The sequence below is a fragment of the Aythya fuligula genome, chromosome 1 (assembly GCF_009819795.1).
Source record: "Aythya fuligula isolate bAytFul2 chromosome 1, bAytFul2.pri, whole genome shotgun sequence".
Taxonomy (NCBI): Eukaryota; Metazoa; Chordata; class Aves; order Anseriformes; family Anatidae; genus Aythya; species Aythya fuligula.
Window position 1 is genome coordinate 191,772,508 of NC_045559.1, and position 21,657 is coordinate 191,794,164.

Below are 21,657 nucleotides of genomic sequence, written 5' to 3' on the forward strand. Positions count from 1 at the left end.
TACCTTTCATTTTGCCTTCACTGTGAGTGATAGTTCATGGCATCCGTGAGCCATGGGGGTCCAGTGTTTGAAGATCCATGGGTAATTTTAAAAGATAATCTTATCTTTGGAAAAAAAAAACAAAAACAAAAACAAAAACAAAAACATATATAAAGAACAAACAAACCCTTAAATGTGGGAAAATGGCCTGAACAGAATTAGGCTGCAAAGCAGGGTAAAACAACAGGCTTTGGATAGCAAATATTTTTTCTCACTCTGAGGTCTGGCTGAGAATCTTAAGATGAAAAAGTGTTCTGAAGAACCCAGTTACAGTGAGGACAGGTAGTCCGACCGCTCCAAGCAGATTGAGTTACATGCTAAAGAGGCTGCTAATTATGGAAATGCAAAGCTTTGCTTTCTCTAGAAGTGTTGGAAATTGGAAAATTGGAAAAAAATGGAAATTGGAAATGCTCTGCAGGTATTGATATCTACACCAAGCAGATATCAATTGTTGTTTTTACAGAGGAGGTAAATTTTTTTCACCACTCTGGAAATGACATTATTTCAAAATGTGCCTCACAGTATATGTCTGAGGTCCTGCCCATTAGGCACACATGATGAAAACAAGGTTTTCCGTGCTTTTTTTAGGATCATGATTAGCAGAGAGTGTGGATATATTAGTCACATTCAGGCCTCCCACCACCACCACCTTTTCTGCATAGATATTATTTTATGCAGAAGATGTAGCATCATTAAGTTCTGATGGAAAATAAAAATAAAAATAAATAAAAACAAAGAGCAGTCAGGACAAATAATATAAGTAAGCAGAAAATAGGACACTCCACTTCCTTTATATATAATTTATCTCCTTCACAGATATGTGAAAGTAAACACCCTGCTTTGCCACCTTGTCCACTGGCATTGATAGCTTAGTGCTGCTTGGGGCACATTTTCTGGGTACATTAAGAAACAGATTAAAAGCAGAGAAAAAGCTTGTGATGCCAGCTAGTGGCATCTGGAGGTTTGCAAAGATGTTTATCTTCTGGTGGAACAGTGGCTGTTCAGGAGGGTTTGTCATCCTTAGGAATAGAAAGGATGGATGGGAGAGCTGTACTAAAACCAGCAGTGAAAGCTCAACATATGATAGTTTTGTTGTTCAAGAAAGACTCATACTTTCTGATCAAAGTCAGAAAGTGATGGAGGGTGCGAGAGCCCTTTCCCAGTGTTTTCTCCCTTCAAGCCTGTGTTGCTGAAGGAGGTGGAGAGCCCCAAACCCTAGCCTGTTCAGACCAGCACTGCAAGACCATGATGGCATGGGCTTGGTGCCACCGTAGTGTCTTCAGAGAAGCTATCTCCTGCAATTTTCGTTGATAGTGATATCACAGTATGGTTAAAACAAATTGATTTTGCCTGTTATGTGTAGAATACGTGTCCCCAGTATCTAGCAAAGTCACCTGCACCCACAGACCTTACGCTCTTCAGAGCAAAACCCTGCCTTCCCCCACGGAAGGTGGTGAAGTGGTGCAGGTGTTCACACACAGCCCCAGCAGTGAGGAAAGGATCTACCTCTGCCCCAGGACCCCTGAAAGGCTGAGATTTGTGTCTCCCATGGTTTTGGGAAACCCTCCTCCCCATGCCCTCAGCAATATCCCTGTGCATGTGCACAGGCAGAAGTTGCCTTGCATGCCATGCCACTGCATTGTTTGCAGATTAGTTTCATATTTTTCCCCTTTTCTAAGCACAGTCTCTTGGCACTAGTTCCTTTCTGAGTCTGTCTGTGCCATCAAACAGAGTTTCTGGTTTGGACCTTTTTTTCCATTTACATTCTTCTAAATGAAAGCTTATTTTTCTTTCCTGCCCCTGCTTCTGACCTCTTGTAGTCCCGGCATATTTCTTTGTATTAAATGGTGTTTAAAACTCCTAATTTATTTTTTTTCCAACTTCTAATGTTTTTTTCAGCTTCAATTTCTGTGACATTTTATAGGTCATTAGTATTAAACTGAAATAAACCATTCCCCTTGATTTTTATTGCTTTAAAAATATTTAGCCTATTTTAATTCTACAGCCATCTTTGGTCTATTTGGTTACGCTTATATTCAGTCTGAACTTAAATAAATATATGTCAAGCACTAATTCTGAGCTAGTACGCACCTTCCTGCTCTGGAGACCGTTATCTCAGTTCAGTGTTTGTGAGCATTTCCCAGTTCGGATTTTGGTAAAGCAATCCCAAAACTGATAACACCAGTCAGTTCAGTCAGATCATTTACAATGAGGCAAATGTAAAATGTCTTCTTTCTTTCTAGTCTTCATTCATAGTCTTACCTGTAATTGAAGTTCAGAAAAATAGTACATAAAAGAAATGAGGGACATGATTCTTCCTAAAGTAGTTGTATTTAGCTTGAACAGCAGTGCAATTTTGTAGGAATAGATTTGGGACTGGAAGCCCAGTCTACATAGTTTTATTTTTCTTAAATTAAAAGAAATTCTACATAAGCAGTATCCCTTGCTCTTTGAAATAAATCATCTGCTTTTGATCCCATCAAAAAAATAAATAAATAAATTAAAAAAAAATGGAAAAGCTAAGAGAAACTGGTTCTTGTATTCTTCAGAGATTATTTGTTCTTGCTTGATTATTGTTATCATCTTAGAAACTTTACATAGCAGTCCTTTCTTGTTGTTCTAAAAAAATGCAATGCCTTCCAGTTAAAGCAGAAGGGTGAACAAATTGTTTTGCTTTGCATTATCTGTGAAGCACAACACATGCTCCTGCTGCATGCTTACTGCAGAATTAAATGGCATCCTCTGGGAGAGAGCTCAAAAACAAATGTATCCTTCACAAAAAATCAATAGTCTGGGATTGCTGCTAGGACAGCTTATGTCCCTTACTGGTACCTTTTTACATTGCATCCTCAGCTTTGGAATTAAATTTGCTTAGCTCCATTAGAGTTTTTCATTATTATTACTGTTCCTTCTGTTTTTCTCCCAAACCTCATTTGAAAATGTGAGTGTGCATGTCAGAGCACTTTGCAGATCCACCTAATAGAACAACAGAAAATTTGGAATATTAAAAGAAATTAAGCTTTGTCAATTATTATTTTCCACTGATGATAGAATGTACTATATATGTACTATATACCAGAATGTATCTATAAATACAGGTACAAACCCTAGTGGGAAGAAGACATAAAATGAATAGTTGTCCCTTAGGAGGTCTTCTGTCAATATTTTTCCTTCTAACCCTAGTACCAGGGCCTCTCAGTACCTTACCTTTTGTTGTGAGTCACACCAACATTGAGGGCCTGTAATAACCAGCTGTCACCGCCTTCTGTTAAGTCTGAAGGACTTTTTTGCTCACCAGGACACTGCAGGGCAAGTGAAGTGTCAGCTTTCTCAGTTTTGTTTGGGGAAGATTCACCTATTACCAGAAAGGCTGCTTCCAGGAAACCTGCCAGTCAGCATGATGGAAGTTCCCCAAGGTCCTCTCAAGGGCACTGGACTCCAAGTTCGACAATTCTGTCTCCTGGGGTCGCTGCTCCCAGGTTCTTGTCCATCTTGCTGCACGGGACATTGGAGAGGGATCAGCAAGCTCTTAAAACTGTGCCAGTGTTGTGGCCCTGGGGCCCTTAGACACCAACCTGAGGTGAGCAAGGAGACAGATCACCTTCAGCACCCTCAGTTGTTACTGCCAAGAGCTGGGCATTGCAGACCACCTGCACAAGGTACAAAGAGTCACTGCTGGAAGCAAGTCTCTCTTTCTATGTCATAGAAATAAACATATAGGAAGCAGAGAGCAGTGGTACTGTTAGCTTCATGCACCTGGGTATTATCCCTACAGGCAATAAGGTGAAGCAGGCCTCACAGGGAAATAGTGAGTGCAGTAAAAGTATATAACATCAATAGGAAGAGAGTGGCTGGGCCACTGCACGCTCATTAGTCTGACCTAGAAAGCTTACAGGGCACTTGTCACCAGAACAGGTAGTTAAAGGTACAGGAAAATAGGAGAAAAAAATTGTATCTGTTTATCAAAGGAGCTCGTGTGAGGCTTGAAGAATAGTGTGAGAGAACGGAAGTTCTGTATGGCAAATGTAACCAGACTGCAGAGGAGCACCTCACCTGTGCCACACAGGAAGCAGTCACTTAGCCGGAGGAGATGGCAATTAAAAAAAGTGACACAAGGCAAAGGGGAAGCAGTGTGCTGTAATGCAGAGGGGGGGAATGCACCAGGGAGAGCTTGCTAAAGGGACATTCTAAAGGGTTGGCCTTATGATTGGTTTTATTATTTTTTTTTTTCTTAAGGACAAGAGCCTAGCCTGTCACAGTAGCATTTTAATGAATTTTGCATCACACACAGAGCTGAAGTGCATTGCCCAAGAATGGGAAAGTCAGAATATCAGGGAGGAAAACTGGTTGACCTTGAACACCAGAGAACTGGTTCTCCATGAAATGCAGCCATACAAAAATAAATAAATAAATAAAATAAATAAAAGAAACCAGGGGTCACTCAGATAGAGATTAATACTAAAAACATTTGCTGCTAAATGATGTCTCACTGGTTAGCACAGAGCAAATAAGAGTTTCTGTGTGTAATAGGCATAGAAATACCAAGGAGGCAGTAATTTCACTTCCTGTGTAACTTTTCTGTGTACAGAAAAGTTCTGAGTACTACCATGTACACTTTTCTGGGATACTTTGTACAATTTCATCCTCATGGTACAGAATGAACACATCTTTCTTGAGCTGGACTCAGGGAACAGCTACAGGACAGCTGAGGGTAGAGAGGACATTTCTCATTGAAAGCCAAGACAACTTGGCTTGCTTAGCATAATAAAATGGATGCTGAGAGGAGATATAACATCTCTTCAGAAGCACTGCAGGAAGAACACTCAGGAGAGGAAGAAAAGGACAAAGCTGGTGCTTACATAAGTGCAATAAAGATAAATTTAGCTTGGAAACTGCCATCCAATCTGAGGAACTTGAAGGAGGAAAGAAAACCTAACTAGGTTCAAAATGGACAGTGAGCTGCTTATGATGATGGAATTGCCTGAAATAATTAACACTTGGAAGTGATGACTTGACATATTATTTCAAGCTGTGTGTCCCGGTGTTTAAATTTACAGGTAGAATTTGCTATTCTAGTAAAAATGAGACTACGGAGTATTTGTAATGAATGGTGGTTGATTTATGTCTTGTTTGCAATTGCTTAGCTACAGTATGCATCAGAGTAGCTATTAGCTGGCAGAATCCCATGTATATAGAGATTTAAAGACAGGCCTACATGATAAAAGGAAAAATTTGAAGCTAATGCATGCTTTGCACAGCTTGGTGATGAAGTCCTGTGCCCTCGTGGGTGTATGCATTAGATGGGGTGCTCATGGGCAATTTGATGCTAAATGACATCTGATTTTTCAAAGACACAGCTATCGTCTCATTTCAACAAGTATTGTGTGACCTTTTAGAGAGATTATTTAAATGTCAGTGTCTTGGGCACTCTCACACTAGGCACCCAGCAATGCCTGATTCCAAAACAAGGTGAAGGATGAAGACAAGTATTGACCGAACACAACTTTTATTAAATGTATTTTCCTGCTTCAGTTTTACTTTGACTTTAAATGTATCAAACTGCAGTTAACCTAAATCATTATTACAGCCTTACATTTTTGAAATTTTAAGTATCTTATTCTTCCTGTTCAGTAACTAGTAAATGTGTCAGAACAAATCAAGAGTGATTTTATCTGTCATTTTGCACTAGTGTTAACTTAGTCATAACTAATAAGGTTGTAGTTACAGATACGTAGTGGCAATTGGGCTGCAGAAACTCAATTTATGTCTTCTGTTAAAGGGCAGGAATCATACTGTCACATTTGGAATCAGACATTTTGGTGGCTGTTTGACCTTTCGTTACTTTAAAGCAGTGGTGTTGTGGATGGTCTGCCTTATACAACTACATCAAGAAACAGAAAGAAAAAAGTCAGTCTGGTTAAAGTTATTTGTTCATATCTTATTTGTTCCAGTAATAGCTTCCTCGGTGATAACATGATCATACTTCCAGTTTGACTATTACTACCTTTGGATTACAGCTACGCAGTTTTGTTAAATGCTTGCATTGCTAGAGAAAAGAGCATGTTAACATTGGTAACAGCCTCTTGAGCTAACTAAAGGTTGTTATCCAGAGAGACCACATTATGCTAGCTCTGGCCTTGAAAGACACCAATCTCCATGTAGTGTTCTATTGCACAGCATGATTTACACATTACAAATAATCAGTATTGCATGTTTTCCAAATTCAGCATCTTTTATTTTAAAGCCTGGTCACTAGAACTGTACAGAGTGGTTGTTTGGCCGTCATGGCAGATAAGAAAAATGCAGCCTCTCAGTTCCTAGTGAGTAGCCTGCTGTAGTTATCTTTCAACATCCTTAGGACAAGTGGTAATAAATATCATTCTGGTAGGAAAGTGAAATTTAGCAATGTGATGGATTGAAATTATGGTAAAAGGAACAGGTATTTCAAAGTGTTCATCTCTATCGTTTTATTTGTCTTTAAGAACAGAAATTGGAGTGTACACTGTACACTGCATAGGAAATTATAGTGAATCAGTGGAAGTGTACAAACTTGAGTATTTGTCACAGCATTATTTTAATGCAACCATGACTTTTATTTTGCCTCTTGCCACTGATACACAGTGTGTTCTGAGCTTGTGTCTTTATTTGCTTGAGATATCTGTTGCTTTCTATATAAATGTAATATCTGAAATGTAGTATCTGTAATTTCAGTGTTCAGAGGAAACGTTGGTACTTAGGGTAATTTGATCTACAAACTACAAGTGCAAGCTTATCTGCTTATCAGCTAACTGTCTGTTCTCAACTCTGAATCCATGTTGACCATGGTTCAAAAACAGCCACCATTGATTTTCCTTTTATTAATTTTAATGTTAGGATAATTTCATCACTTTTTCTTCAATTTTTAATTTACCCTAGGTTTTTCTTACAGACCTTCCACTGTCCTAGCCCTTTAGTTTTAAGTTTTTGATCACGGTTTCCTTTTGTTTCTGCACTGGAACGTTTTGAGCATGCCCCATTTCACCTCTGATCTAGTTTTGCAGAACCTGTTTGGTGGCTCAGTACATCTCTTAACCCTACTTCTCTGTAAACCTCTAGAAGCAACTTCTGTTGTGTAGTTTAAAGATCTGCCATCTAAGTACCGCAGTTGAGCTGCACATAGGCAGAGCTCAACTTTCAGCATTTTAGTGCTCGCTTTTCCTTTGTTATGCTCATTTTTCCTTAGTTTCCTTAGTTCCTTAATTTCCTTAAGTAAACAATCTTTTAGCAAGCTTAATCCATTTACCCCTGGGGCCTGCAGATTATGAAAAGCACTTCAGAGAGGAGTTTATAGACATCTGGGGTTACTTCTTTTCATGGGAGGGATTGCTGCCAGTGTGTTGTGCCTTTCCTGTGGCAGTCATTGCCTATCCCAGGCCTTGTGCCTCATAAGATCTCAAGCACCAAGGTAACAAAAGGCTGGACTACAGTGATAAAGTGTATAAAAAAACAAGAATCACAGAAATGTTATAAAGTGCTTATTGTCCATAAATCAAGGACCAGGTATAATTCAGCATGGCTGTGAGGACTCAGGTGTTGCTGGATTTGTGGTGCAGCAAAGTGAGTCATGGACACCATGCTTCGCAAACTGGCAAGCTTCCCATACCCAGCCTCATCCCTGGTATCTTCCCCATGTCTCCCTGTTCCCATTGACCCTGCCAAACCCCATGGCTTGAGCCTTGCAGATCCTGTGCTGCTGCAGGTCACAGAGCCCTGGTCATGCAAACCATCTCCCTCAGCAGCCAGTGTTGTCTCCACAGGCTCATGTATCCTTAGCAGTGGCCATTATGCATCACTTCTGAAAGCTTCTGGTTAAACAAAGTATGCCCTGTGACTCCCTCTCACTTCATGAAGATAATGGTCAGAGACAGGGTGCAAACAAAGTCAGTCTGTGAAGGAGAGAGAGTAGCTTATCTTTGTCTGAACCAGAGCCACGAACAATATGTCAATGTCCATACATATTCAGCTCTGAAGACTGGCTTGCTATGGTGTAATTTTGGAAGTTGAGGTATGGAAGTCATTTTTCTCCAATAAAAGTAGCTTCTGTCAGAAGATGATTGGAAGCCCTGGGGCTTTGCCTGTAGTTTTGGTGCTTGTAGAGTAAATACATTGCTTTGCTGAAGTCTCGTGTAATAATGCAAAATTACCATGACACATGTATGAGTGAAAGCACTGTTGTCAGGGTAGACAGGGTAGCCAAATTATTGCCACCCTGTTTTTCCAGTATTCAGTTTAAAAAGATGTGGTTGTGTTTGTTGTTGTTGTTGCTGTTGTTGATGTTGCCTTTTATATGTTTTAACTAAAAGTTTTAATGTCATTTTAAGTAAAGAAGAAAAAGAAAAGCCAAGTGATCATGTGCCAATTCCATATACAAGGTAGTATGAATTGAATTGAACTGAATAGATAGCACTGAAAATAGATTTGTCCTTCAGGATCTGTTAGGTGAGGAAGGAGGAGAGGGTTTTGCAATGATGACAATCACTTTGATATCATTACTTGAAATAGCTGCAAGCAGAAGCCATAGATAATAATAATCTTCAAACTGTAGGGGTTGATAGCTCCAAGAAGCCAAGAATGACTGCAACTGCCTTAAGTGGTGGTGGAACAAAGCCATCTAGTTGTGAATACTTTATGCAGATGAAATATAATCACAGAGTCAAAATATGCAGTCATCAGGTTTGAGATCCAAGAAGCAGGTGGTACACATGTCTATCTCAGGGTTTTGGAGGGCTTCCCTGGCATCAGGCCTCTCAAAGAATCATAGACTAAAGAAATTGTTTTGATGCCTACAATTAGAGAACACAAGGGGACCGTCACTTCAAACAGAAAATTATTCCTTGTCTGTGGTCTCCTCCAGGCATTCAATGAGGCAGATTGTTCCTGCTATAAAATAATGCTTCAGAACTCAATGCCACTTTTTTCTGGAAGGGGTAAATGGAACCTAATGACAGAGAGGAAAAGATTTCCAAATTTTGCAACTGGCAACTACTACGAGATGATCCATGAGCTTTTAAAATCCATGTCCATGTACATCAAAGCATGGCTTCTCAATAACTGAGCAACCAAATTTGTAGAGAATGTGGCTAAGGTAGCCCACTACTCCTGAATTATTTATGACCTGGTCACAGCATTTGTAGATGTGTTTACTATTTATAAAAAGCCTGCAGGAAAAATTTCAAAGATAAATTTTTGCTTCTGTATTCCTAGAAAAAAAGACCACTGTAATTATTAACATTTTAATAACCCTGCAGTTTCAGTGATCACTTAGTCACAGAATCACAGAATTTCTAGGTTGGAAAAGACCTCAAGATCATCGAGTCCAACCTCTGACCTAACACTAACCAGTCCTCCAGTAAACCATATCACTAAGCTCTACATCTAAACGTCTTTTAAAGACCTCCAGGGATGGTGACTCAACCACTTCCCTGGGCAGCCCATTCCAATGCATAACAACCCTTTTGGTAAAGAAGTTCTTCCTAACATCCAACCTAAACCTCCCCTGGTACAACTTTAGCCCATTCCCCCTCGACCTGTCACCAGGAACGTGGGAGAATAGACCAATTGCTACAGCCTCCTTTAAGGTACCTGTAGAGAACAATAAGGTTGCCCCTGAGCCTCCTCTTCTCCAGGCTGAACAGTAACAGTATAGTTTGATGTTGATACTTAATTTCTATTAATCTTAAGTACTAAAGCAATTACTACAGTTTTGGAGCCACAAGCTTAAGAGAAAAGAACATTTTAAGGAAGAAAAAAAAGGAACAGTATCAATAGTGAATAAACGGTCTTGTGACTTTTAGGACATTTTAATATTTTTCTGTAGCAGATGAAAAACAGTAAAGTACCATGCATATGAAGTTCATATCTGAAAGCAGCTCTGTTCTTTCTTGACAAATGGAGAAATTTATTGACGATCTCTCAGATTATGTGATCAATTTTTTCTTTTGCATTCATAAGAAATAATGAACATGTGGATATGTGTATGGTCCAATGTGGTGTTGAGAGCACCAGCTGAGTAGTTAGTCTTCCATTTTCCCTTTTAAGTTGTCAACTTAAAAAGTGCATACAGAGACTGAGTCAGTGTAAAGTGAGACCAGACATTGATCCTTCTTCCTTGAACACTTTCATCATTAATTCTGTTATTAGAAACTAATATCTTGGTATGCTGTCACTTCAGTCTGCTTTCTTTATGTGCCCATTCATACTGATCATTAGCATTTCTCTGCATGTGTATGTTAAATAAACATTCCCTAATGCTGCCTTTTTCCTTCATTTTTCTTAGTTTAATTATTCTAGTTGGAAATAAGTAAATCTGCCAAAAGATTAAAGAAATGGCTTATTCATTATTTAAGTAATGATTGCCCGTCACTGGTCAGACGAGTGAGTTGGTATTCAACTGACCACAGGTCAATATCTACAATGTTGAAATCTATATCTATGCTAATCACCCCAGGGCTGTCTTTATAGAAAATGGAAAAGAAAAAAAGCATTTTTAGGATCTGATTGTTGTCATCCCAAATTAGGCAACTAAATTAAATCAGGGGATTTACAGCCTAAAATGCTACTCTTACTTGACTATAATTGAAAGAATGACTAGTTTAGATGTTTGCTTTGTAGATGTCCAAAGGTACATGTAGATTAGATAGATCCTATTGCCATGCTCAAATTAATCATAAAAGCTCAGGGTTTTTGTGATATGACACTTCTAATGTGAATGTACTGTGGCTGTGTTTGTTGACATAAAGGGCATAGTGCCATTCAGTGCCCTGCACAGATGAGCAAGTCCTGCTCAGCACAAGCACCAAAAGCAGTACAGTCATGTTAGGACTACGTTTCAAATAGATTATGTTACCCTGCTTTTCACCATGACATACCAGGGTAGGTCCACATTCTTTCCAGAATGGGTCATTTTGGGAAACAGCATTACACTCTGATTGTATACATGCAGAGGTGGTTAATACTTGTTAGAAGTTAGGTCCTGTTACAAAGAAAAACATACATATTACATATTACAAACAATAATAATACCTAGCCTTGCCTCAGCAAGCTTACAACGAGCTAATTTATAAAGAACAAGTAGGGAGGAACCTGAATACAAGTAACATTATTCTGTGGAAAGGTTTAGGAATGATACATGGCAATTCCTCTTTCATGGAATAGGGTTCAAAAAGGTGACAGACGTTGAATGCTGAGAATTTTTAGGTTCGGTAGTTAATTCAGGACATTGCCTTAACGGTGATTTTTCCTGTGGGTTTTTCCCCTTAGGATGATTTCCAGCATGCAGCCTCAGAAACCAACTGGGAGTCAGTCACAAGCTCTGTCTCAGTAAGTAGCTTGTTACTATTTTGCCCATGAATAGATTGATAGAATGGCATGAATCCAAATCACTGTTATGGTACCTACACAGAGAAGCCATGTATTCACCTTTGGCAGAGGATAAAATAAGTGAGTAACAAACTTACGCTTTTTAACCACTGTGTTTTTAAAGGGAAAAGATTCAAAATATGCCATTGGCTGTTGTAACCACATGAGATAGCCATTGGGAAACATTTATTGCTTCCAAATTCATCTTGCCAAAATGAAAATACAAGATATAAACTCCTTAGGATTTTCAGTGGTAAAATGTCTTGACCTAAATAGAAGATTTTACTTATAGCAGGCTGGTAGAAAAAGGGATTTAGCATTTTATTGTCAATATGAGATTTTTTAAGTGTTTGTAATATAATACTGTATCTAAAAGTCTCCATATTCATCAATGAAATGTGACTCAGGGAAAAAAAAAAAAAAAAAAAAAAAAAAAAAGGAAGCCAGTGTACAAATATTTTTCTTTTCATCACACTCAGTTTGTGTCATTGGATAAAAGTCTGTCCCCTCCTATATTTCTCAAGTAAATATATTCTGGGTCCACATTGCAGGGAATAGCAAGGTATCATCAGACCTCGGGCAGTCCTTTTCTGTGCACCATTCTGGCTGGTGAAGACCATGTCACAGGTCTTACAAACTCCTCCTTAAACACATAAGTGCTCAAAGCAGACTTGAGACCAATGAGAACAATGTTTGGAGCATTTTTGGATGAGAGTTTACTGATGGCACCTATCAGTAGTTATGAGGAGTTGCCAGTGGAGGAACAGTAAATAAAATATGGGTAAATTCTACTGATTAGTATCCAAGCCAGACAATGAGTAGAGAGAAAATTCTGTAGTGACAAAAAAGAGTCTATTCCAATCTCACCTGCATTTACTCTTGATTTTGCAGCTGACATTTGTCCTTCATGATAAAATGCTATGATAGACTTGAATTAATTGTGCTGAAAGTCCTCAATAGCAATGTTAGCAGGACTGAGATATACTGGGTATGCTAAGAAGAAGATACTAGAGACAATTTTGTTAAAAGACACAAACTAATTTTTCATTCTAACATAGAATTGGGAAAAAAAAATATGTCTGATAGAATATTTTGTTTTAAAATTTGGTAGACTGATGTTTGAAAATGTAAGCTCAGGGCTCCCTCATCAGGTAGCTATGAAAATGAGATCATGTATATGGTAAACACCATGATAATTATCCTTAACATCATAATGTCACAATATGTCAAAAAATAAGCCAGTATTTTTTCATGTTGAAAAAAAAAAATGTTTTATCTTCTACATTTCATTTCTAAAAAGCTGTTTTTAATGTATTAGAGGCAGGGAAGTTCAGTACCAATATTACAGGTAGAACGCTGATGGCCACTGTCACGAAGAAGCCTACAGCTAAATCAGTAGCAGAACTCCAGTCTCTTTGTTTTTGCCATGCCATCAGCAATCCAATTAAAAAATACCATCCTCCTATACAATGCTAGTGTGCACTGCACCCACTAGTCCTTTTTTATCCTCAGGGAAAATAAGGTGGAGAGGTTGAGTAATTTTTCTCAAAAATATCAAGGCAAAAAGTCTGAGAGCATGCAAATTCTTCAAGTGAGAAAGGTTTAACGATTCTGCTGTGCTTCTGAGGGGGCAGAAGGACAAACTTGGACCTGTCAGTTGCTGGCAAGATGACATACTGTTCTGCTGATAATAACGTAGCTTGACAGATATATTTTGTTACTGAAACCCACAGGTAACATTAAGACCCATTTTAAGATCTGGATTACTTGCAATGCTTAGAATGAAAACTTAAGGTGAGCAAAGGCTTTCTTCCTTGTTTGAGGTCATATCAGACACAAAACCATATTTCTTGTTTTCACTCAGAAATCTAAAACAAACAGTTCTGTCCTAATCCCAGCATGACCAGCCCAGAAAATAAATAAATAAATAAATAAATAAATTAATTAATTAATTAATCCTTATTGGGTTAGTTTCTATTATTTGTGAAGTGATATTGTGACCAACAAATAACTGTGATGCACATTGAAAAGCCTGCCAGCTTCACAATACAGATAGAAAGTATAAAAAAAATGGGGGAAAAGCAATAGAAATTATGGATAAGAGTACTAACAGGAAAGGTAGCTTTAAATCTCATGAAATTAAAAATGTGCTCAGTGCTTTTAAGAAATGTAGAAGAGGTACATTATATGGAAAATCTTCGCTATTCACAGCTTCTTGCCCTCTCTTTGGATGTGATCGCAGAAGCCAGATTGCAATGAGCCAAGCTCTTCTGCAGCTAGTGTTTCATTCTTGGCAGGACAAAAGAGAGGCATTTGGGTTGGCAGCTTTGAAGTTACTTTTGGGCTTGTCACATGATGTTGCTGCCAGTAGGTTCTCTGAGCTGTTGCAATAATTTCTCTTGATTTGGCTGTCACTGAGAAAAAAAGTTAAGCTTTCTTCTGTGTGCGAACTAGGTTGTGCAAATCTCTCAAGTAGGGCCTTTTATACTGAAAGAAATTGGGGAATCCCTGCTGTCTGTGTTAGTTTGACATGCCCTACAAATTCACAGCCTGACCTGCAGTTCTGTTATGAAAAGCACAATTGAACACCTGAAAAAAACTCTTGTGTTCTCTGCCATCCTATGTCTGTTAACCCCTCCTTCTTGTTTCAGAAACATAGACTTTAGTTAAACTGCTGAGAAGGGGGATGTATCCATGTCATGGGGCGGTCCCTGGACAGCAGCATGCTCATACACACTCAGATTTCCTTTCTGATTGTCACTGGGTTGTCGGAGGAGACCATTGTTTTGTGCTGCTATTTCTTCAGCACCATTGCACCTTTTCCCTCCCTCTCCCACTTTAGAAAGGGAGCCAGGGGCTGGTGTTTCCCAGTTGGGCTGCTGTCACAGGCCAGCCATGAGCTCCCCTCAATAAACAAGTAGCATTTCAAAGTATTTTTCTTTTGTAACCTCAGAGACTGCATTAGTACACTGCATGATGCCCAGCAACATCACTGTCCATCCTGCAGCACTTTACTGGTGTGAGCTTTTCATCTCCTGGGGTTTCCATCTCTTTGTCAGTCTGTACTCTGAGCCACTTATAAGTCAGGAGAGATGCTTTGAGGTATGCCTTCCCTTTTAGTGGATCATGAATTTTTAGAGCCATCTGCACTGTGTCTCAGAACTGCACTATAGAGGCATTACAGGCACAAGTGGCCCTCAGAATCTTCTTGTGCTGTTGGCAAGAAGCAGTAAAGTGCAGCTATGCTTTCTTGACCACGCCACTGTAATGTTTTCAACTTCTTCTCTTTCTTGTGTATAATGATTTGGACTGTCCATACTTTCAGCAAATATATGCAGTAAAATATCAAGGATTGTAAATTTTGTAATATATCTAAGAGGAAAAGACAAAAAGATTATTACTTTGAAACTATTTTAGCCACCATTGAAGGACACAATCCTGCAAAGATGCAAGTAACTTCACTTAGTTGAGTCGAGCCTTTCATTGCTACCCAACTGAGAGAAGTTAACCACAAAGATTAATGGTTTAACATATGTATTTACTTGGGAGATCAGGCAAAAAACTATTTTGGGGGGGGCATTAATTTTAAATGGCATGTTTCTGCTACATTACTTCAGAGCTAGATTTTCAGGATAGAAAAGGGCTCTTTCATTTTTCAGGGCTTTGCCCCAGTGTCTTAACTTAAAATAAATAAATAAATAAATAAATAAATAAATAAATAAATAAATAAAATAAATAATAATAATCCAAACAAAACTCTCATGTTACATTATGCTTTTTATTGGACAAAAGCAAATATTTTGATTGTGGTTCTTCAGAATGTAACAGATCTGCATTAATAGTTTTTCTTGTGCATCTTTTACACAGTTATTATGAGGCTTTGTGCTTGGACAAGGAAAAATGTGGTATCAGGATCCTGAATACTGTGATTCTAACCAAGGATTATGAAAAATGTTTAAAGTTAATTCCAGTAAAAGTGAAATCACTGCAGTCTTTCTTCAAACTCAAGTTGTGTGACAAATTCATTGGGAACAAAGTGTGCTCAGAAAGTGGTACTCGGCTCTTCCTGCTTAGAAATAATATTCCATGTGGTATTGTGATATTGTTGTGAGGATATGACTTTGTTGGTAATCCCAATATTCATTGCTACTTTGTTGAGATCCAAATACCATGTTTTCATTTTTTTAAGTAATTTTGGTTTTGGTAAAAGGGTGGTAAAATTTACATTCATCAATATTTCATAACAGGTTTCATTCTTGGGAATAAAGAGCCATCTTTTCAAGTCTTTAACCTAGCCAAATTTGTAGTCCAAATTGACCAAGGAGGGAAAGAAAATCTAGAGAAGTTGCTGCCTTTGTCTTTCTCTGCTGTGGTTTCTGATCAGCCTCTTTCAGATTTACCTACAGACCTGGCAGAGATGAGAAGGCACCACTCCAGCACTACAAAGCACCTCCATTCTGTGGTCTCAAAAGGCATTTCCACAATATCTTTGCACATGTGCAAACCATCATGTCCTTTGAGGACAGAAAAAGTGGACAATCTAGCAGTAGTGGTACTGCCTCTCCCCAGATCTCCTGGATTTCACCAGGAGTTTGTTTGCTTCTTGCAAAATAAAACACAGGCATAACACAGCCTGACCAAGCGAAGGACTTCAAAAGATGGCCCAAAGTACCTGTTTCAGTCAGAAATAAGACAATGATATTGTAAATTGTTTTGAGTGGTGTTGCAACTTATTCCAAGTACACTGAGATGTATGTCACTCTTAGGGGGTCTCCTATCCCTCTCCATCAGTGACTGACCCTACGCTCACAGCAGAAGCGCTGGATCAGACCATTGCTGCATTTGACACAGTGGAGGATCTGCTCAAACACTTTAATCCAGACTCCTGGCAAGAAGATCTGGAGAATTTGTACACAGACAGTGGCCACCATTATCGAGGCAGAAGTTACCATGACAGGAAGTCCAAAGGTAGGAAAGACATAATATATAAATTTTGCAGGAAAAACAGGCTTTTCCTTCACTCCTCACAGAAATGTCTTAAGTATGAGATTCTGATGCCTATTTTCCTTTTGGGGCCATAGGACAAACTATCACCTGTTGCAACTAGGAATAAGTCGTTTAATCCTTAATCATTTTCTGACTGAGTAGGATAGCACCTGAGAAATCAGTATGAAAACTGCCTATCATTATGATAAATCCACAAACACAACCATAGGCCTTTGAGTAAAATGCAGATGGTTCTCAGCTTCACCTTCTTAAACATTACTTTATGTGTAAGGCATGGGGCTCCTAATTACCTGCATTATCATCCTCTGTTAAATACCCTGCTTTGGGATTATTCTCTGTTGAGTGAGAAATAATCACTTTTATCACATTGTGTTTAGGGAAGCATCTGCTGCAGACACCTGTATGTGCAGCTGTTTTTTTAGGATGTGAGCATCTCACAGTTTTTCATTATGTTGGCGGCGAGCATTACTATGGTTTAACATCTTAGAAATTGAGCAAAGTATGCATTTCTGGGTTATGTTTCTTGTTTTCTTCTGTTAGTTCAAATAATCCACCAAATGGTAGAGCAAAGAGATGGTAAGCTAGGAAAACCATACCGATAAAGAAACACTATTTAAAAAGTCATTCTCCTAGGTCATTGGTGGGCATGAGTTGGCAGATGTAGAATGACATTAGCAGTGTTCGGTATACATGTGGCCATCCTGTCTTGGTGTGTAAGAGGCTAGTGGCAGAGAAGTGGGCTCTCCCATGACTTTTGACCTTGGTGCAGGAGAATGACTGCAGGAACATGCAGTATATTAGTAGTTACACAGCCAGTTTGGGCTGTAGTTTTCAAAATGTGTTGACTATCTCTGTCTTTTGGTTCAGAACTCAAAGAAATCTGTAAAAAGCCCTGAGAACCCATCTAAAGAAAGTTGGCCCTCTTTACTTCACTTCATTTTAGCACATCAAAATTTTCAGGCAACCACAACACTCTGTCTTTTGTGAAAAGATCACCTGACTGCAACAGCATCAGAGATCAGTTTGATCTCTTTTAGGGGTCTGTGAAACATGAAAAGTATGTATCCTATCCAGGCTGGATTCAGCACTGATAGGCATGCATACCGAAGAAATAAAATGACTGTTTTGATTTTACAAAAGGTGATTAGAAACCTGGATCTTGTACTCTTTCTGCTCTCCAGATGTCATTTGATCCTCAGAGCATATTTGGCCTTGTACCCCATATGTATACATGACAACACATATATAGAAAATAGCATTTGATGCTTATGTAGGCTGATGACATAGGCTATAGGCATCAATTTGATTTTCTGTTAGTGCTCAGAAAATTCAGATGTATAAGGGTTTCTTCATTATTGTTTTAATGCTTTTGGTTTATTTAGTTAAGATTTTATTCTACTTATTTATTTATTCATTTTTGGTTTTAACTACAGGAATTAACACGGGGGAGGGGGGGATTAAAACTGGGACAGGGATGGGGGGAGAAAAATAAAAAAGTTTCACAACAGTTTTTCTTTTGTCTTAAAAAGAAAAGGCCAAATTCCCTAAATATTAGCAGCCCTCTGGACGAAAGTGCCTCAACACATTCAAATCTTTAAAAAAAAATCAGTTAATAATTTGTCTTTAGTCATAAACTTCTGACAAGATTAAAGACTGTTTCTTGGATGATGTCAGGAGTAGGGAATAGCTTTAACAAGTCTTTAAATTAGAAATGCCTGGTGGCTTTTAAACACAGACACTGTGGATCTCTGAGGAATGTTTATAGGCACTCAGATAACCTTGCAGTAAAGAGAGCAGTAGATTATATCATTATTTATTTCAGATATCTATTTCTACTTCCAGCTTGGGTTTTATTCTTTATCCTTTGTTAGAACAGCTGTGAGGTAGATTAGATGTAATCTCTGTCTACCTTTCACGATATTTTCAGAACAGGTCATATAAATGATATAAATAAATTGGTAATGATCTCTGCCCATACCAAATTGTGCCAGAAAATTGCGTTTAAGAGGCAGTGTTGCTGAATATCAGTTCTGATAACAGAGATATATAATAAATGACATTTAAATGGTATTTTTTTCCTTAATTTGGCAATCAATAATTCACGAAGATAAGGGTCACAGTTAAGGAAACAAGCACAGTGTTTTAGCAAGGCTTAAATTTACTGAGTCTTGGATTAGATGAAGTGGGAAAGCACATCAAGAGATTGCCTAATCTAACCTCCCTGCTCAAGGTAGGACCATCTGCAGCAAGTTGCTGGGGATCATGTCCGGTAGAGTTTTGAGTATCTCCAAGGATAGAGACTCCACAACCTATGGCAGTGTCTGACCACCCTCAGAACAACAACAACAACAAAGTAGTGTTTGTTTGTTTTTAAATATTTAAGTAGATTTTCATATGTTGCAATTTGTCCAATACCTCTTGTCCTTTCAAAGAAGACTCTGGCTCCATCTTCTTTACTTCATTCATGCATTTATAGACATTGATAAGACCAGTCCTTCCCTGGATTCCTCCTGCAACATCCTTAAAGGTGAAGGCTTTGTTGATTAAATGTATCTTTATATATATGATAACCCTATTCCATCTACAATATCTGATCTCATACCTCTACAACACTGATATTGAGTTAAATGTGTTGCATTCTAGTTACACCATTCAGGTGGGATACTGTTATCATATGTGTCTTGTTAATAACCACATGAAGTTTGAAATTTAATTCTACTTATGTTCAATGAGGTTTTCTGTTAGTCACTGGAGTGACTAACACACTAGTATAGAATGTAAATATAGAATCACAGTGATACCTAGACAAAATAAAAAGACAGAAAAAGAAAGCAGAAGATACACGCTTGCATTTTCAAAATCCTTACATGAGAGGTCTTGTATAAGCTATAAACTACAGTGTACACCTTCTACAAGAAAATATGACAAGTAGAGGTTTCAAAAAGCTTTGCAGCAGTTTTAACTGTACTCAAAAAGGTTTGCTCATCACTGATGCATTTTAGAAACTCTGAAAGTATGAATATTCAGCCTTAGGCTCATCCTAGACTCTCAGGAAAAAGCAGGTCATACCAAATAAAGTATATCTTTTAAAGTAATTCCTCTTGCTTTGCTGTAATATGTTTTAGCTGACCTCAGTGTCATAGTAATTTGGCTGTTACAAATACAAAACTTCTCTAAAAGGCTATCACTAGCTATTGGGTTATTTTATACTGTTCTTAGCAAGAACACCAGCACATATAAAAAAGAAAATGGCCATATTCTGCAATTGTGTTGAACTTCTAGACAAATAGGTCTCTGTTCTTTTAGGGAATCATAAGGAACATTTAGAAGTGTTTGAAGGGAATTTGTTCATCCAACAGTTGTTTTTTTGTTTTGTTTTGTTTATTTTTTGTTTTGTTTTTGAAAGCATCAGTGTATCTGCTTAATACTAGAAGAGCTCCTCAGACATACTGCTGTAAACAGTTCCAACTATCAGTTAAACATCATTTAACTTTTGCCACATGCTTATTTACATTTATCTTTTTTTACCCTGAAGTTTTATATCTCATTAAAAATTCTTTAGAAGTAGAAGTTTTTGTTTTTGTTTTTTTTTTTAAAAAAAGAGAGGAAAAGAGGAAGGAAGGAAGGAAGGAAGGAAGGAAGGAAGGAAGGAAGGAAGGAAGGAAGGAAGGAAGGAAGGAAGGAAGGAAGGGAGGGAGGGAGGGAGGAAGGGGGAAGGGAGGAAGGGAGGAAGGAAGAAAAAGAAACAAAGAAGGAAAGATACCTCTGCCTGTGAAATGACCTGTGTTTAAACATCTAGGAAGAAGGAAAAGAGAAAGAAAAAGTTCAGTGTCTTATTAGATCCAAATGTCTAGGGGATGTTACATAAAGAAAGGGGTCGTCTTTAGATTTTTTTTTTTTTTTCATAAATAGACCTAGGAAACAGGAACATCTGTGGATACATTCTGGTAATGAGCAAGACTACACATGCCTCTGAGATCATTTTCTTTTTGAGAAACAGTATGCAGGAAGGCTTTGGCTATCAGAAGAAATTAATCAGGTGGGACATTCTTGTAATAACATCTGTCTGCAATGACAGCTTTACAAGTTAAATAAATAAACACTTGCTAGCATAGCCAAACTGCTCCCTAGAAGGGGAATAGCAAGGTGAGACCACAAGTCTTAACAGAATGTTGCTGCCATCCACTGCCATACAGTTTCCCAATATCAAGCAAGTAGCACCATGTCCTTAACAATACCTTTTAATTATTACTGTTTACAATGCTCTAGGAAGAAGTTAAACAAAATTTGAACCCAGGAATGTCATTTCTCAGGGGTTTGCAAACAGTGGCCAATAAATTACTGCAGACATCCATGTACTCTTCCTTGAAAGCTTCTGGGACGGCTGCCAGCAAGTTTCAGTGCACCAGACAGGGAGTGCAGGCATCACAAATGCTGAATGCATGCTCATTCATGGCACATGTGAATATTCTGACTAGATGGAATACCTTCTCAAGTAGCTGCTAATATAAAGTATTCCCTATGCTTAAAAAAAAAAAAAAAAAAAAAAAAAAAAAAAAAAAAAACACAGTATACTTCCTCTCTTCCTCAGTTAGGAAATGCTTTATCTGTTGCATGTGAATAGCACACACTCATTCATTTCATAGTCTTAATTCAGATCTACATCCATATTCTTCCTCCTCTGTAATAAATGAGATTTTCCCTCATGCTTTACATGGCATTATTGTTGGCCACTGCAGTGAAAGCTTTTCTTATTAAACCCATTTTTTTAAAAAAAAAGCTAGTGAAACTTGCAGCATATTATTTATCGCTGGAATAAGATGTTCAGTTCCACTGATTTCAATGAAGCTATGTCCATTTACGGCATTGATGGTTTGGCCTGATTTTGCTACTTGACCCATACCACAGCTGATAATTGGTTTGCTAGTCTATAATAAGCCTATATATTGTGAACATTGTTTCATGCAGACAGTTATAATCCCACTGAAATTCTGATCTCTCATTCTTCTAAAATAATAGTTGCCATATCAAGTAGATTCATCTTGGCATTGTGGTTCTGTAGTAAATCCAAATCACAGCATCTTTTCCCTGGTTCGCGCAAGAAAGAACTGGGCAGCTCCCAAAGTTTTCAGGTATATTTAACATAGTGATTATTGTGATATTATTAAGCATGTGCAGGGGAGCACTGATTACCTTTAACCATGTGTGCTGAAG

The 21,657-nt window shown here is 38.1% G+C and overlaps 1 protein-coding gene across 3 annotated transcripts in view; it reads left to right on the plus strand.

Moving 5' to 3' along the window:
* The window catches only part of PDGFD (platelet derived growth factor D), a 140,921-nt gene that overhangs the window by 101,730 nt on the left and 17,534 nt on the right, over positions 1-21,657 (plus strand). For 2 of the 3 annotated variants that reach the window (XM_032190312.1, XM_032190318.1), the window contains exons 4-5: positions 11,338-11,397; positions 16,203-16,404. In XM_032190312.1, coding sequence (XP_032046203.1) covers positions 11,338-11,397; positions 16,203-16,404 — 262 coding nt within the window. The remainder of the gene's footprint in view (positions 1-11,337; positions 11,398-16,202; positions 16,405-21,657) is intronic. The other variant, XM_032190324.1, reaches the window with a different exon arrangement.